Here is an 18,047-nt window from a genome sequence, read left to right on the forward strand (position 1 = left end):
CGATGTGTTTTTTAAAAGAACGTTTGCCGGTTACCCCCCGTTATCGCGGTTACCCGCTAGGTTTCTCATGTCGGGGCTGACCTTGGAATCACCTCCCCCGCTGCCGCACTCGCCCTTGTCGTACCACCATTTGTTTTTCAATTTGTCCAACAGGCCCTGCTCGTTCAGTTTTAACACTGCCAGGTTTACTGGGTTTCTTGAAACAATAATAGAATAGTATCGGGTCAGTATTTATGGAGATGTAATACGGTGCGTGGCAGAAGTGGTTCAGAATTAGTAAAAACAAAAAGTAGGCACTGTTTTCAAAACAATTACAAATGTCTGTGTAATCATGTGCCTCACAGTTTAAGCTTAAAAAAAAATCATAACGCATAAAACCATGACAGATTGTAGGTAGGAGGGCCATAAATGTCAGTAATGTCTTGGACTGCGTTGGTTGGCATATCTTTGAGTCAAAGGGATAGTTTGGGATATCATCTGTTCACTGAGTACTGTTCCTGTAGGTTTCCAGACAGTGTGCTAACGCTAGTTAGCATTAGCTAGGAAAATCGACCACTAACTTCCTTCATACTGAATGCTGAGACTCTGACTCTGGTGAAGTACATAAACTCGCCAAAACTACATTTCAAGGTCTATTTTATATCAGTGATAGTCACTGAGTGTGTTACTGCACTGGTCATGGAGCACTGTCCAAAGCATTACTGATATTGGGCACGGTGCTCCGTTTTCTTTACTGTTGCTGGTCGCTATGTATAACCCTCTCATAACTAACACGAGAGAAGGTGCTGCTGAATGGAACTCTAATGGAAACATATTCCATTCCAGCATGAAGCTCAGCAAGCTACAGTCTTTCTCATTAAAACTGTGGAAATCTTTCTTGTCCAGAGACAACTGGAATGAAAGAGATGTGTTTGCCTTATTATGGATGAGTGAAATAAATCCACATCCTTATGTATTAGGATTAGTAGCATTTGTCTTTGAGAGCGGCAGTTTTCTTGTGATGCAATTGACCAAAGAAAATAAAAATGAAATGGTGATGTGGGGGGAAAAGATGGCAGGAATAAAACAGGAAGAACATTAAGTTTTCAACAGGTAAGGCAAGATAAGACCAGGGTGGAATGGGACGGAGAACCACGTCAGCTGCACAGAAACACATTGCTGGACTTTCAAGTTCATCGCGGAGGACAGATTAGAGGTTACGACCTTATAAAGGCGGATATGTGTGTGTGTGTTTGCTGACAGAGGAATTTAGAGTCAATGGAGAGATTTTCAAATGATCAAAGCCCAGACGGAATACTGTGATTCTGACGTGGCCAAATGACCCTTCATGTAGTAGTTATTTCAAAAGAACAGTCTACAGTCAACAGTCACAAAACTATTAGTAAAGTGTACATTTATAAAACACTGTGGCATGCTGGGGACTGTTTGGATGTAAATAGTGTTAAGATAGTTATTTTTTAAAAGCTAATTTTATAACAACTATGAACAGGAACATGTTAAATATACAGATATATACATTCAAAATGTATGAGAGCAAATTTGAATTCACAGCCCACAGTGTGAGACCAGACAGTTGGTTTCAGTAGCACATATGACACAGTCCAACCCATAGAAATGGAATAAATACAATGTCGTCCCCATTCAGGCCAATGAGATTTTCCGATTTTATTTCTATGATGCAGCCAGCCTATCCAAGCCAAACCTGGTACGGAGTGGACCAATGAAAGCCTTAGAAAACGCTGCCTCCTGTCACCTCAACTAAGATATTACTCGTTTATCTGACATTTGTGATGCCGCTAATGAGCAGCTGGTGGGCCATGAGTTGACTGTAGGTAAACAACACATAAACAAGGCTTCAAAGTGGGATCACTGGATGTGCCTGTAATGTGGTCTGTGACCCACGTTAATTATGTTAAATTAATATCCTGTTCAACAGGTGCATGAAAAGTGGTGAAAGCCATGAATTCCTAAATGTAAACAGCAATATACAGTTGTACTAAAAAGTTTGCATACCCTGGCAGAAATTGCAACATTTTGGCATTCATTTTGAAAATACGACTATCATCAAATAGTTGTTTGGCTCCTTTTTAAATCATAATGATGACAGAAATCACCCAAATGGCCCTGATCTAAAGTTTACATACCCTTGAATGTTTGGCCTTGTTACAGACACACAAGGTGACACACACAGGTGAAAAAAGCAATTAAATGTGAATTTCCCACACCTGTGGCTTTTTAAATTGCAATTAGTGTCTGTGTGTAAATAGTCAATGAGTTTGTTAGCTCTCACGTGGATGCACTAAGCAGGCTAGATATTGAGCCATGGGGAGCAGAAAAGAACTTTGTTGCTCCCCATGTTGCCATGTTTTGTTTTATGATTGTGCCATTCTGTTATGACCTACAGTTGAATGTGAATCCCATAAGAAATAACAGACATGGGTTTTGCCTGCTCACTCATATTTTCTTTACAAATAGTATATACAGCTCCGGAAGAAATTAAGAGACCACTGCACCTTTTTCTTTCCTTTCCAAAAAAGTTGAAGCATTCAATTTGCAATGGTCTCTTAATTTGAACCCTTATGTTCAAATTAAGAAACCATTGCAAATTGAATGCTTCTGTTCCTCACTCAAAACCTTCCTTTTCAACTTTTTTGGAAAATGTCCATGGTCTCTCAATTTTTTCCCGAGCTGTATATTACCAATTCTCCAAGGGTTTGCAAACTTTGGTATTGACAAAATAAATGGGTTACAGTGCCTTTATCCTGAAATAATTAGGCAAATCCTGGGTCATTTTTGTTTTCTGGTACTAAAATAAAAAGGTAATTAAATCACGAGAGATGGCACAGGAAAAGGTAACAGCTACCACATAGGATTCTGTTTCTGGTGCCTCTCTGGGAAAATTCTGCCTTTTGATATTTACTACCAAAGTTCACATCTCCTGTGAAGTGTTTCCAGTGTGTACTGTGTTCCCAGATAAAGCAGCGCAGTGCCTTCCCAGCTCCAATAGGATACAAAGCTGCAGGTTATGACACCAGGGCTTAATTTCAAGTTCCTGTTAATTAGCTTTCATGTACTGCATCAGTGGAAGTGAAAGTTACAACCCCCAATTAGCTTCGTTATTTCAAAGAGGGAGACAACGTTGTATTTTAACCAGTGTCCATATGAAGACGTACGGGATGAGCCAAGCATGCACCCAACATGAGCGTTAATGACACTGAAGCTGAGACAGAGGGTGCACAACCCTTCTAAACATCTGGTGACAGGGCTTACAAACCATACATAAAATGCTTGTCTATGGCAGAACAGATTCTTTGCTTCTCACTTTTTTTTTTTTATATCAGCTAACATTATTACAGAAACAGGCAAATTGTGAATAATCTGCACGTTTATTGTGAATTTAAATATAACTTCACGCTATCACAGAAATCACATCTGTGATTCCGATCTACTTTATAATTACATTTAATGAATCAAAAGGAGGTTATGATAGTTTAAAACTGAAGCGTAACCTCACCTGTCTCATTGTTGCTGTTGACATGCAAAACACTATGTGATGAAGCGTTACAGTGACTCCACCAGCTGCCACACTGTAATTACCTCAGAGCTGATCCCTTGGGCGTGGCCACTCCGTAGCCTTTGGAGTCCAGGTTCCCGCCCACCTTCATGGTGTCACAGGGTTTCCTCTGCTCGATGTACTCATTCATGGTGGACTCCAGCAAGTAGGCGTACCTTCCCTTGGACTTCCTGACCCGCACCACGCCCTCGTCCGTGGTCTTCACGAACACCGACGGATCGGCTGACTTCATGTACGACCACATTTTCTCAAACACAGCGATCTTTGACCTCTGGCTTGGCAAAACAGTAGTAAGCGAAATATTTAGGCTACAGTTAAAGACAGTTGAGTGACTTCACCCAGGGCTACAGTTAATGACAGTTGAGTGACTCCACCCAGGGCTAGAGTTAATGACAGTTGAGTGACTCCACCCAGAGCTACAGCTCACCCTGAAGAACTCCTTGGTGGAGCCTCCGTCCAAAGTTCCGTAGGCGATCTCTGTCTGCTTGGCCAGGTCCTCAGCACTCTCGATGGGCGACACCATCCGCTCCACGGTGAGGAAGGCGGCCAGGTTGGCCGTGTACGAGGAGATGATGATGAGGGTGAAGAACCACCACACGCCGCCCACTATGCGACCAGAAAGGGACCTGGATAGAAGAGGGGCAAGATGATTTTCTAACAGGCCCGAACGTTGCCCTCAGTTAGAAGCAAGTAAAAACAGATGTTGGATGCCAATCGAGGCTTCTAGAGGATCAACATTGTTTCTTGGCAACCCGTGAGAGATCGCATTCTGTTGACAATTACTACTACCACAAACCATCACTCAGATTCCCCCAAAGCCAAAGGGTTAGTGACATTCATTAGCTTATTTGGTTTGTTCGTTTGTTTTTAAGTGTTGTACAAAAGTCCTAGCGGTTCCCTGCAAGGTTCACAACACGAGACAAAACACAATGCATATTTGTGCTCCGTCATCATTTTACCTTACAAAAGATGGAACCAGCTAGATACCGCACGTTCCGCTACATACCGCACATTCCGCTACATACTGCACGTTCCGCTACATACTGCACGTTCCGCTACAAGTACTTTCCAAACTACAGCAAAGGCAGCGGCCGAAGCACGTCAGATCTAGACATCAAAGCGCTGCAGAGAATCAGAGAAAGCATGTTTGAGTGCCGTTCTGTGTTCTTTGTAGGCCGGGCTCACCCAGTTAGCATGAGCTGTATGAAACATTGCTTTCAATTTCAGGCAGAGCAGGTGTAAACAAACACAAAAGTTATGTGGGCTGAAGGGAAGTTGGAAGGAGACCGATGGATGTGTTGAAAATGTGTGTAAACACAGGTATTTCAAAGACGACACTTCACAGTTACACGTAGAGAAGTACTGTGTAAAAGGAAGTCGCGTTAAAAAAGCAAGTTGCGTTGTGTGTTGTTTTATGCAAAGCAGAGGACAAGCTCCAGTATGTGGACTCACCCTGCGTATTCAGGGAGATGAACATCGGCACCCACAGACCTGTTTCAAAATCCAGAATCGTGGCAACCATTCTGCTGGAAGATTCACTGAACAAAACAAATGTTATACTGCCCCGAATCCCTGCTGAACAATGTGTCTCGCAAACTGAAAGAGAATTTTGAAATAGAAGGAGCCCAGGAGAAGAAGCAGTTGGTAGGCACTGAAAATACCAAAAAAGGAGAGCAAAAATCACGAGACCTATATTCGACTTACATTCCTGACAGGTCTCCTCCGGAGCCTCTATACTAGCTGGCCAAAAAGCTGGTCTGCAGAGAGAGGAAGGTAGAGAGAAAAAAAGACAGACAGAAAAAGAGAGAGAAAGAGAGAGACAGAGAAAGACAAAGAAAGAGACTGCCAATAGACCACCAATAGCTGAACACAGAGGCACCAGGCCCACCACCACCTGGGAAAATGGGAAATCCCCAGCACGGTCCTCTGGTTACACCCCCGCTCTGAACATTAAAAATGTAAGGTTATTTACTTTTCCCATTGAAATGCAGTCGCCCGGTAAAGCCTTGATATTCATGTGGACAGCCGTAACGGTCATAACGTTTGAATTGAATATATTAATAGATAATGAGGGATAATAACCATGTGTAAATCACCAAAGGCACTGGTACAATTAAAATCACATGTCTGCTCCCAAGTGTCCATTACAGCTGACTAACACACACACACACACACACACACAGGCAAAATTAGCGTGGCCAGCTCCGCCAGGAAACCCGATTGTTAATTGGCCAGCAACGTTGACATCGGACCGCTCCTGTCACAATATCAGATTTCATACCTGTCCGTTTAATCGTCAGGTTTCTCACTCACACTGAGATGTTGATGGTCTCAAATCCACCCTCCACCCCTGCCTCCACCTGTTTGGTCCTGTGATTCCTTTTGTGTGTGTGTGGGGGGGGGGGTCGGTAATGTGTACCTTGCTCATTGCCAATGGGGATTGTTTTCGGTAATACTACGTTAATGTTATTGAGGGTAGTCTCGTATACAGGATCATGTGATGTCAGTGAGTTACCTCAGAGTAGCAGAGTCCAACGCCAGGACATTGTTGTGCATGAGCTCTCTAATAAATGGTTAAACAATGAGGCGTTTTCTGTCTGAACTGCTCTGTCACAGCGAAACGACCTCTCCAAACACTTAGGCTCATCAGACGGAGGCAGGGTCAGTAGAGTAGCGGGCGGATAAAGACTCTCTAGGGGACAACTCTCACCTACACAGCTTGCCTTCTGTCGGCCCGCGTTGTCGCTACACACCAGACGTACTGTGACGGTTATCTGGGTTCCAGACGGAATCATCGTTCCGTTAAACTCTGGGTCTCCGCTGTCCTGGAAAAGGGAGACGAGGACCGCAGGGTGGCGTTGGAATGTATGCATTGCATGTGTGTGTGTGTGTGTGTGTGTGTGTGTGTGCATGTGACACAGAGATGAAGTGACAGGCTGTGCCTGGAGGAGAAACGGGAGCTGACATCCGGTCACACCCGTCACATTGTCTGGAGCTCCAAAACACACAGCCATTTCTCGCCGTGCCCCCCCCCCCCCGAGTGTCTCTACTGTAGCAGTCTATGTGCTGAGGTCTGTGGTCAGTCTGTCCTGTCTGGTGTCATTCATCCCCTGTTATCCTGTTGGACCTCACCTGTGTTTCTGATCACTATTTAAGTTCTTTCTTTCTGCATGTCTCTAGTTGGTCATTTTTGGGTTTCTTTCCTGTGTAAGGCCGTTTCGGTTTTCATGTCTTGGTTTTAGTTTATGTTCTCAAGTTCTGTTGCATAGTTACGTTATTAAAGTCCTCAGCTCTCCCTGTGCCCATGTCCTGCCTCCTGCCTGCAAAGTTACAGCCCTGTACTGATTTCCCTAAAGTGTTTGTGCTGTACAATAATCTACATGAGCCGGTTGGACAAAATATTGTGATTACTTCTAAGCACCCTGGCTGAGAAAAGTTAAAATTAAAATACAGGTTGGACTTATGTATGCAGCAATTCATCAATTTTACAATTAACCACGATTTGAAACGTCACGGTTTTGTAAACGTAAAGGCTCAGCGACACCGAGTGTTTCTGCTCTCACTCTCAAAAAAGGGACATTACGGTAGATAGTCTTTCTATGAACAACGTTTGCACAGTGAGGAAAATGAAACAAACGTTGCCGGCGCAGCCTGCAGACGGCAACAAAAGAAACAGTGTTTGAAGGGGGATACCTACATTGGCAAAATGAGCAAAACAATGGCAGAGGAACCAACCATTGATGCTCTGTATCTACTGAAAACCGCCTGAAGTCGTCAGTGTGGATGCTTCCTCCTATCGGTGTTGTAAATGGTAGGTATGGTTGGTTAGGTTTGGAGTTCAGGTATCACCTTAAGTCATTATACAGTAAATCAACTAAAGTCCAGTGAAGTTCATCTTATCAAGGATTATTTATTTTCATTGTTCTTATTCACTTTTATCTGAAGACAAACTCTGGTGCTGCTGCAGTCCAACCCACTGGTGCAGAATCCTTGACGAAGTGTCTAATCCCACTTCAAAACAAGCCGAAGATTTGAATAAAGCTGTGGCCTATTTCATTCCAAATCAACTAAAGTCCAATGAAGTTCATCTTGGTATGAATCAATGGCACTTGCAACACAAAAACCTCCAGACAAAGAACAGCCTCCAGCAGCAACCACACAAAGCACCTCCACCGCCACCAAGAGGAAGAAGAATGTAGAGCCTATCTGGATTGTCACAGCGTATCACTGCTGCAAGGAAGAACAGGTCAGCAGCAACAGGAAGTGCAACGCCATCAACCCAAGAAAAACTTGATTCTGGGGTGAAACTGCACTGTCCCTTCCTGCAGTCATTGCAGATGCTAACCCACTGACTTGGTGAAAGGGCATATGAGGAGGAAATGTTAATGCTTTTGAAAGCGGCACCTTCGGAAAGGGTGTTCATTACAAGTGGCCATATCCTGTCTCCTCAGTGGTCAAGACTGAGCACAGAAAAACATGCTCACATTTCTGCACTATAATATGAACTGTCCTCAGCTCTCCCTGTGCCCATGTCCTGCCTCCTGCCTGCAAAGTTACAGCCCTGTACTGATTTCCATAAAGAAAGGACTGTCAATAATTGTGTATTTTGTGAAAAGGGTCCTGTTGCCTTTGACTTCTCGGTTTGTTCAGAAGGAAAATACATACTGTAGCTAACATGTAGCTTATATTTAATCCCAAAGAGATATATCTTGTTTCTATTTATTTTCACGTTATTTATGTTTCAAAAGGCAGCAACTGTTAAGTCAGAAGCCAACTACAGTAGATCATTCTGCCCACCGTGTTTCACAAGTTCTCTACTTAGGTCCAAAAGAAATGTAGAAAAAAATACACAAATAGAAAATACTAAACATTTTGTAATTCGGCTGGTTGATCAGAAGAGCCCTGCAGCCTTTGATTCTATTTGTTTTGTTTTGAAATAATGACATGGATGTCTACATAGGTGGCTCATATTTAATTCCAAGGCGATATAGACTTTTTGTGTACTTTTATTTATTTTGTACTATATCATTTGGTAACTCTACGATCTCTGTTTCGAAAGGCAGCGACTGTTAAAAACAGAAGTCATCAAAGAAATCTAACTGAAGAATGCTCATGCGATATTATAATTTCTTGTGAAATAAATGCATAATAATGGTGAAACCGTGATTATTCCTCAGACAATAATCACACCATCAAAATCTCTAATCGTTGCATCCCCCGTTGGCCTGATAGTTGACCGTGCTGTGAGGTTTTGAAGGAGGGAAACAAGGCGTACATTAAACAGATTGCTTAAGGATTTGACTCAGTCAGTGGTGCCCAGCAGGAATCGACATAGACATTTTAAAGGTAGACCATAAATGGTCCTATTGTTCAGAGAAATTAAGGCTATTCCATGCAGCTGAAACTGAAGATCTCGTACGACGCTGTGTACTACTCCCTTCACAGAACAGCGCAAACTGTCTCTAACCAAGATAGAAAGAGGAGTGGGAGGCCCCAGTGCACAACTGAGCAAGAGGACATTGAGAACAAGTTCAAGTAATAGATATCACTAATAACCATAACAAAATGTTATGATGCATCATTTATGCCACACGTCATTTTTGAGCCACTCTCCGTCTGCAAAATGTAGACACTACATGGGTCTGTCAATCAAGCAAGTAAACAACTAGCTAGCTTAATCCATAACAAGCTGCTTAATCTGCATTGATCCCCACCACCCCGAAAAAAAAGATAATTTCACAGTTTGGAACAGTGAAATAGAACAAAAATAAACAAGACAAATCAAAGCATTTAGATGTTTGAATCACAGTTGTTAATTTTGCTGGTTCTGACAGTGGAACGGGCCAAAAATAAATAAAAGTTCTGCTATGGTATAAAAAAACACAACGTATTTTTGGTTCCAATCCTCGCTTAGAGATGCTGCACATACTCCTCCTGATGGGTGTTTGTGGGAGGGGGGGGGTCTCACACCGAACGTTAGATTCCCTTTGGTGAAGCACAGCAGCAAACACACATCGGAGCAGACAGGAGTTGCTGTCTTCGCTGAGCACAAGAGGCATCAGGAAAGCATCCATCTGCTGTACAGCAGGAGGCACATGGAGGAGGCGCGAAGGGTGACCAGGGGCAGGAGTTCCTAATGAGAATTCCCACTTAATCCCTACCTCACACCTGCTTTTTGTAAAACACCATTACATATAAGATTGTGTCTGTGAATAGACAGGAAACCCATCAATTCTACACAGGCAAGAACCAAAAGGTTAAACCAAGTATTGTGCTAAAGTTTAAGGCCACATGAGAACATTTTTTTACAGCTATTATCTGGGAAGTGTTTATTTGCTTGTAAAAACACCATATGACATTAGAATAATACAAATATAAATGAACATACAAGGAAGAGTAACATGAATTTCTTGCATTGTCTGAATGGTAATTCACATTCATTTGGTTTGCGTGAACAAATGTCATAAAGAAATGACAAAACGGGGAAGTTGAAGGCCAAAACCAAAGAAACTCCCTGCATCCGATGAAAAGTACTTAATGCAAAAATTTCGAGGGAGAGAAAGAAGTGCCACCTCAGAGTAACCAATCATCAAAGTACAGCATACATTCTATTGTGAGAAGGGATTTTACAAGAAATGAAACTCTTCGACCGGCTGGCCAAAACGCTAATGTTCCTAATGACTGTAAACAGATTCGAAGACGATTAAGAACTATTTTGAGCAGAGGAATTGCAGAAGGAACCCACAGTACTACATTGGTGAACCCAGAGCAACCCACAGCTCTGACCTCAACATGTGTGTCTTACTGTCTCACCATTACATAACTGTACATGGACTTGCTCCCTCTTGTGTCACTGAACTGGTCCTGCCATACATACCTACACGTATTCGATAGTCACAAGACGCAGGCCTCCTAGCTGTTCCTAGAGTTCCCAAACAAACAGCTGGAGGCAGGGATTTCTCCCATAGAAAGATCTACCCATCCATGTGGGAGATGCAGACCCAGTCTCAACCCTCAAGCATTTGCTCTCTTCAGCAGGTGGTCTGGGGTTCATGCATTCCGTTCTTTAGCCCAAACCCTGGGGAGGAAGCCTCATACCTGGGGAGGAAGCCTCATACCTGGGGAGGAAGCCTCATACCTGGGGAGGAAGCCTCATACCTGGGGAGGAAGCCTCATACCTGGGGAGGAAGCCTCATACCTGGGGAGGAAGCCTCATACCTGGGGAGGAAGCCTCATACCTGGGGAGGAAGCCTCATACCCCCTTCATATCCCTCAGAGGTCTCATCCTAGGTCTCATCCTAGGTCTCATCCCAGGTTTCATCCTAGGTTCTGACCCTACTCTGGAGTTTTTTCTAGCTGCTGTGCATCAATGTCTTGTTGCTGCTTGCTCTTTGGGGTTTTCGGCTGGGCGTATGTACAGGCACTTTGTGGCTTCTGCTGACATATGAAATGCATTTGATTCAAGGACTTGATGGGAAAGAGAAGAAGAACAAAAAGCAGCCAAAGTCAAAAGAAGAGTGACAGCAAACACTGCAAGATGCTTGGAAGAACTGACCCCAGTCCAGCTACGTTCTACATTCTGAGGGAGGCCAGACCAAACAGTGACTTGTTTTAAAAACAGAGTTTTAGTAACTTCTCCCTGTATTAATATTTCTTTGTGTTTACATCAGTGATATATTGTGTTTGACAACTAAACACTACTGAGATCAATGGCTATAAACAATTTACCACAACTTTTGCACAGTCCTCTATAAGGAACATGCTGAATGAGTACCTGTGTGGCTGGGTCAGCACGACTGTACAACTGTGAAGCTAACCACGTAGCCTGTAATCACCACGTATGTAAGATTTCACACACAGACATTTACCTCAGAAGAGAAAGAGGCCGCCGAGCGGGTTGCTGTATGTTGCTTTGTGAAGTTGCATGGCCTCGCTGAGTGACAGCAGTGACATTTACAGACAACAAACACATTTTACCATGAACAAATAGCTGTGGGCTGCCCAAAAGACTGGGCCTTCCATCTCCTATTGCTGTTACGAAGGCCTTGTTCTTCAAAGTTATGTTTCGATCTAGCTGTTAGGAGATAATCATCATTATTCACAATGTGGCAGGTCCCCTAGTTACTGCATTCTCTGACTAATAACAACCTGTCAAAGACAGCTGGTCGGCCAGTCTTTAAACAGCTCTTCCCTCAGAGCTGCTGTCTTTATATGACATTTCAGTTGTTTTACTGCAGGTCTTCTCACTGAGATCCACAGTATGGTTAGCTTCTGACCTTCATGTAACATTGACCTTCATGTGACCTTTCTGAATCCTCCAAAATCTTTATTGAAAATAACAGGTCCTCAGCACCTCCATGGTACAGTACATACTCACCCTCCGCTGATCCTAAATTTGACATGCATGCAGTACTGACGACAAACACAATTAACAACATAAATTCACAAATTCTTCAACACACAATCTTAATAGGAGAAAATCAAAGAGAGTAATACTGTGGCCTAAATGTTTCACCTCCTGTGTAAAGCTGGGCTGATTAAGGACCCCCCCATGTCCAAGTGACATGAATGTAACTCATATCTCTGCTCTGGCCTCATGGGTAAAGAGCTTCTCATTGCACTGGGTTCCTCCATCACTGTCTAGCTCCCTGCAGGGAGGTGAATCACCACTGTGTCAGACCGGCCTCCTTTCCTCTGACAGCCTGGGAGATGGAGTCAAATCACCCCCTGCCCGCCCAGAGGCTTAGACCATGAAACCCAAATGATTCACAAAGGAAAAACTGAGAGAGAGAGAGAGAGAGAGACTGCTCCCAAGTCAACTGCAGAGTTGGGCAAAACAGCAGATAAGAGAAGATCAAAGCCTTTGTAATGATTTCATTTAGAGCTATCAACCCTTCTGCAGTTCCCCACCGTGCTCCCATGTTCAGTGTTGAGCGACAGAGATGTTCAGTACAGAGTGACAAAGATGTTCAACACAGAGGGAAAGAGATGTTCAATACAGATGGGCACCGATGTTCAGTATAAAGGGACAGAAATGCTCGTTATAGAGGGACAGAGATGTTCAACACAGAGGGAAAGAGATGTTCAGTATAAAGGGACAGAAATGCTCGTTATAGAGGGACAGAGATGTTCAACACAGAGGGAAAGAGATGTTCAGTAAGAAGAGACAGAGAAATGGGAAAGGAAAACATCTAGATTAGAAAACAAAGACAGGCTGCTATGGATTTCCTCGGAACGGACCACGTCAAGAATGTGTAATCTGGAGCTCAACCACTTTGTCTGGGCTAAACGGGAGCATCTACTGCATGACACAGAAAACAAGCATCTGCGAATGTAATCTAATTTGAGGCCATTAGTTTTCCCCAAAGCAAACTGATTCACATGGCCTACCTAAATGTCAGACAGAGGGCTGAGGAGCCAGCAGTTAGCGCAAGCCAAGCGCCCAGAGGCCTTCGTAATGAGGTGAAGAGGGAGGCGCGGGAGAAGGAGGATGTAGCGGGCCTTCGGCATGAATGTCACCGGGCCGACCTGCACTAATGATCCGGTAATGAAGGCTGCACACGACTTCACAAAGGAAAACGTGGACGATGTACAAGTGTTAGCTGAGCTGTCAGGGACCGTGGGCCGTGAAAGAACAAGGGGAGGCCAGACGAGGATCAGGGCGTCTTCGGCATCAGACACCAGGGACCAGTGACCGGGAAGGGAGGTGATGTGAGGGAGGGAGGTTTGGGAGGGAGGCGTGATAACGAGGACGACACCCCCGCTCAGCGCAGTCCCCAGAGACCGACAGCAAACATGATCAAGAGCAATCCAATGTGTGGCATTTGTGGCGTGCACAGGAGGCGCCGTGTCAAGCCACACATACGAAGGACTTCTGTTAATGTGAACTCACTGGAAGGAAGGCATCCTGCACTGAATCCGTCTAATTTCACCAATTCATGTTTTGAATTTGACGTGTCTATTCACCGGGAATCAGCGTTCTAAAAAAAACAAAACACACCCTCTATTGTGCGCCAAAAATACCCTGATCTAGGAGAACCTTTGTTCTCGCTACGGAGGAGCGTCTGCCGATGTCCCTGTATGCCCGATAAGAGCACAGCAATAACAACCGCCTCCAACAGCCGACTCCTGGTAAACCCTCAATGGGTTTCTGGGTACGAAGGCCTAAGCCGCTGCTAGGGTACCCCTGACCTGAGTCTGGCCTTGGCCTGGACGACCGTGCCCTAGGGTCATGATGGCAACACGGGGTCATTAACGCGCTCGGTTCAGGAACACTGTCAGTCAATCTGTCACCATTCGACATCCAGTTTGTCTCGGTAGGATGCCTCTGTAGTCCTCAGCTGACATCTCATGTCTTCTGCCTTTACTGTGAGCTACGCTTCCTAATGTCCTTTCTTCTTTACCTTTTCGTTGACATGTGGAGGAGGCCTTAGGGGGGAAACAATGCGCTCTTTTAACCAGGGTGCAGCAGACTGACAATATACACCTGCTTTTTATACATTTTTGCTCACAAAACCTTATGTTGTATTGCATTTTTTGGGGTGTGTATCTTGTACTAAGCTGTGTGAAATACAGTTTTACAGAAAAATCGAGTTAATAGGATAATATAGAAAGAATATTCAAAAATGGAATGCATATCAAGCAGGTCTGCCAACACTGATGATTAGGGAACATTCAAAAAATCGAGTAATCTTCTAACATAACTAAATATTGTCTGCATTTACATTTCAGTCATATAGCAATCACTTTAACTGAGAGCGACTCAAAGTTAGTGCTTTTATGTAAGACAGCTAGGTGGTACATGACCACAACCCAGTAAAAGTCAATAAATTCCACACAGTGAATTTGTTATCAACAAAAGTCTGTGCTGGAAGACAACACAGGGAAAAAACATCAAAATCACAAGTGTTAGTACAAGCAGGCTACAGCGGTGGTGGCATAAGATATATTTTAGGTACTTTTTGAAAAGGTAGCGCTTCAGGGACTCTGAGCCAAAAGGAGCAGCTGGTTCCAAACTGGCATCCCAGTACAGAGAAGAGTTTAGACTGGGCAGGTAAGGAGCTGACATCCCATGAGGGCAGGACAGCCTGAATAAGTAGAAAATCGACTTTAAACTGGAGCGAACCACCAGCTCTTCAGGACACCTGCCCAGTACCTCAGGGGACCACCCAATGCAGGATCCAGAAGCCATAATGTTTCCGATTCTGAACCAAAAATGCTGACTGAGGTTAAACAACTTAATTAATTAAATGCATTGTTCCTATAGTGAGTATGCCGGCGGCAGCTGAGTGAGTATGCCGGGGGCAGCTGAGTGAGTATGCCGGGGGCAGCTGAGTGAGTATGCCGGCGGCAGCTGAGTGAGTATGCCTGGGGCAGCTGAGTGAGTATGCCTGGGGCAGCTGAGTGAGTATGCCGGGGGCAGATGAGTGAGTATGCCAAGGGCAGCTGAGTGTGTATGCCGGGGGCAGCTGAGCGAGTATGCCGGGGCAGCTGAGCGAGTATGCCGGGGGCAGCTGAGTGAGTATGCCGGGGGCAGCTGAGTGAGTATGCCAGGGGCAGCTGAGTGAGTATGCCGGGGGCAGCTGAGTGAGTATGCCAGGGGCAGCTGAGTGAGTATGCCGGGGGCAGCTGAGTGAGTATGCCGGGGGCAGCTGAGTGAGTATGCCAGGGGCAGCTGAGTGAGTATGCCGGGGGCAGCTGAGTGAGTATGCCAAGGGCAGCTGTAGTCCATGTCAGTCTGTTCATGAACTAATGTCTTAGTTCACATTAGTCTGTTTCTTTGGGTGGGGGAGTTCGTCTGAACGTAACTTTTTGGTCAATTATTTATAGTAAAGAATCTAACAAGCAAATCATATCAGTACATAGTAGGAGTGTCACAATATACCGGTATTGTCGATAACCGTGATATAAAGATGTGCCGTTTTCGTAGCCTATTAATTTGGCCAAAATTACGTTTTATTTTTAAACGCCTCTCACATTTTCTATTGATATCATGATAATATCGTTATTCATGAATTATTTTGGCCATGATAATCATGATATCGCAACATCCCTAGTACAGAGGTGTGGGGCTGAAACTTTGTATCTAGCAAAAGAGAAACATGGATACAGCCTACTAAAACAGGTTTTTCATAAAAAGAATAAAGACAGTCACTGATACAGTTCAGGTATTTACTTGCTTCTGTCAGGTAAGCCTAATTTGCAGTTGGTTAAATATTGGCTCCAAAACAAGTATTTTCTACATTAATAGGCGAAATGTAGTTTGCTGCGTGTCAGTGGAACTTTGATTGGAACCAGGTTCAATAATGAGACAAGCTTTTTGGGCTGCAAACATCAGAGATATGTCATGTCACTCTGAATAAGGCATGTCACTCTGAATAATGTTGGTGGATATGTGATGTTTTTCGCTTCTAAAGGTCCTGGGAACTTAGGATAGATGGGATTGTAGACCCTGTCAAGTACCAAGAGAGTTAAGGCCAAAATCTGCCGGCAGGGCCATCGTTGGATCTTTCGGTTGGATAGTGACAAACAGCACTCCTCCAGATACACACAGAAATTGCTCTCTGAGCAGAGATCCAGGGGTGCCAACAGTGAGTGATGTTTTTGGGACAAATATTCTTTGGGGATTAAGAACGCTAAAAATATAAATGTTACCTTGTTAATTATAATTAAGGTTTAGGACAATGTCAATGTGTTCATGGGGTATACTAAACAGGCACTAAGCTACTTAAAAAATCACACCCTTTGGATGGAATTCTCTTGTTTCCTGTGTCAATTGCTTTTTAATTTGGCTTCCAATTTTAGTCACCCCAATTTCAGCCATTTTACCGGGGAATGCCCCCCAATAATATCTGAACAGATAAAAGACATGAAGTGGGCCTAGTTTTTTCTGCCCATTATCTACATCAGTCACCCCGCGCCCAAAAACAGTGCTTTGTTATTGCCCACCCGGCATATTACTGCGTTACAGACGAATAAGGAAGGGCTGTTGTGACTGGGAACGCTACCCGCCACAGCGGCTGGAGACGCCACCTACCTCGGTGAGATGTCACAGCCCTGCTGCATGAAGGCACCCAGGGAGAACCACAAGCTGTTGAATATCCCAAACTCGTTGGCGTGGCCCTCGCTCTGCCCCTGGCCTTGGTTCTGGGACTGGCCCGGTTCCCTCCGGGGGCTGGAGGACGACGGCTGGCCGTGCTGCTGCTGCCTCTGATGCTGATCCCGGCCCTCGTCCGCGTCCGAGTCGTCCCCCTGCCACTCGTACGGGCTGAAGCGGCTGACCAGGAAGAGGACCACGCTGACGCCGATGTAGGCGAACACGATGCACATCCAGATCTCGTAGGCCAGCGGGTCCAGGAAGGAGAAGACGCCGGGCTTGGACTTGGTGGGCTTCTTGATCATGATGGAGATGCCCAGGGACATGAAGGGCTTGGTGAAGTCGATCACCTCCTCGCGGACCAGGGTGATGGTCAATGGGGCCACGGCCACGTCCGCTTTCTACGAGGCGAGAAAGTGGATTCCCCGTTATTTTCTCCCACGGGAAAACAATCACACGAGAAACAATCATGAATCGCAGTGATGTTGAATGCATAGGTACACGTGATTTAAATGTGTCCAAATGGACAGGGATCAACATGTAAATGAGTGAATTTAACTGTCTTGCCGTGATCGAGGACTTTGAGATCACTCTCTGTAGAGAGCTCCAGCTTACGTAAACAAATGAGTATTTTTAAGCAGAATAATATTGAATCGCTTTTAAGAAGTATTAGGCTCACTACTCTGCGAAAAAAAGAGAAAGAAAACCCTCAAAGCGCGACTTGATTTGGTTGAGCCCAGCCAGCACCTCTGTCATTGAAAGGACAGAACAGTATTATACAGGCCTCCAGAACAAACTGTTTGAGCACATTTTTCATGTTAAGTTCCTAAGGGCAGAGAAATAGCGTTGACATAATTCCTGTGAAAAAATGAAAGATATGAGATGTGACAGTTCTTTTAAGGGATGTTTCAATAACGGCCTTCTTGGAATACACATCCTCATTCTGTTGCCCGGTAAAAAAAAAAAAAAAAAAAACCCCAGCTTTTTACAATTTGCTACACTATCACTTTGACATTAAGGGCCAGTCAAGGACATGTGCATTGGGTGGTTAATTATGCGTTTTGACACTGAGGTTGCTGCTGGACTCGGGGGCGCTGGGGGACACACTGTGCCCTGTCCGATGCTAACATGCGACACACATCTGCAACACCTTGTTATCCTTATCACAAAGGGTTTGTGTTAGGCCGACACAGTATCGGGAGGACATACACTGTGGCGTGTCCTTTGGCTACAGCGGCCGAGCCGTGCAGAGAGCAGATCCGCAATGTACATCTTCCACACTTAACAATAACACAGTGGAACAGTATTTATATAACAGGCCACATGCAATTATTTTTATGTGTTAACTATGTGACAGACTCCCACTAATGAGATCAG

General features: G+C 44.5%; 1 protein-coding gene across 6 annotated transcripts in view; it reads right to left on the reverse strand.

The window, feature by feature from the left end:
• Window positions 1-18,047, reverse strand: part of gria1b (glutamate receptor, ionotropic, AMPA 1b) — a 64,946-nt gene that overhangs the window by 5,947 nt on the left and 40,952 nt on the right. For 3 of the 6 annotated variants that reach the window (XM_010897042.3, XM_010897041.3, XM_034293376.1), the window contains exons 11-14: window positions 16,611-17,071; window positions 4,002-4,200; window positions 3,598-3,845; window positions 82-196 (exon numbers count right to left, since the gene is read on the reverse strand). In XM_010897042.3, the coding sequence (XP_010895344.1) occupies window positions 82-196; window positions 3,598-3,845; window positions 4,002-4,200; window positions 16,611-17,071 (1,023 nt within the window). The remainder of the gene's footprint in view (window positions 1-81; window positions 197-3,597; window positions 3,846-4,001; window positions 4,201-16,610; window positions 17,072-18,047) is intronic. The other 3 variants (XM_010897043.3, XM_020048622.2, XM_034293375.1) reach the window with 1 other exon arrangement.

The sequence above is a fragment of the Esox lucius genome, chromosome 7 (genome assembly GCF_011004845.1).
Source record: "Esox lucius isolate fEsoLuc1 chromosome 7, fEsoLuc1.pri, whole genome shotgun sequence".
In the NCBI taxonomy this organism is placed as follows: domain Eukaryota; kingdom Metazoa; phylum Chordata; class Actinopteri; order Esociformes; family Esocidae; genus Esox; species Esox lucius.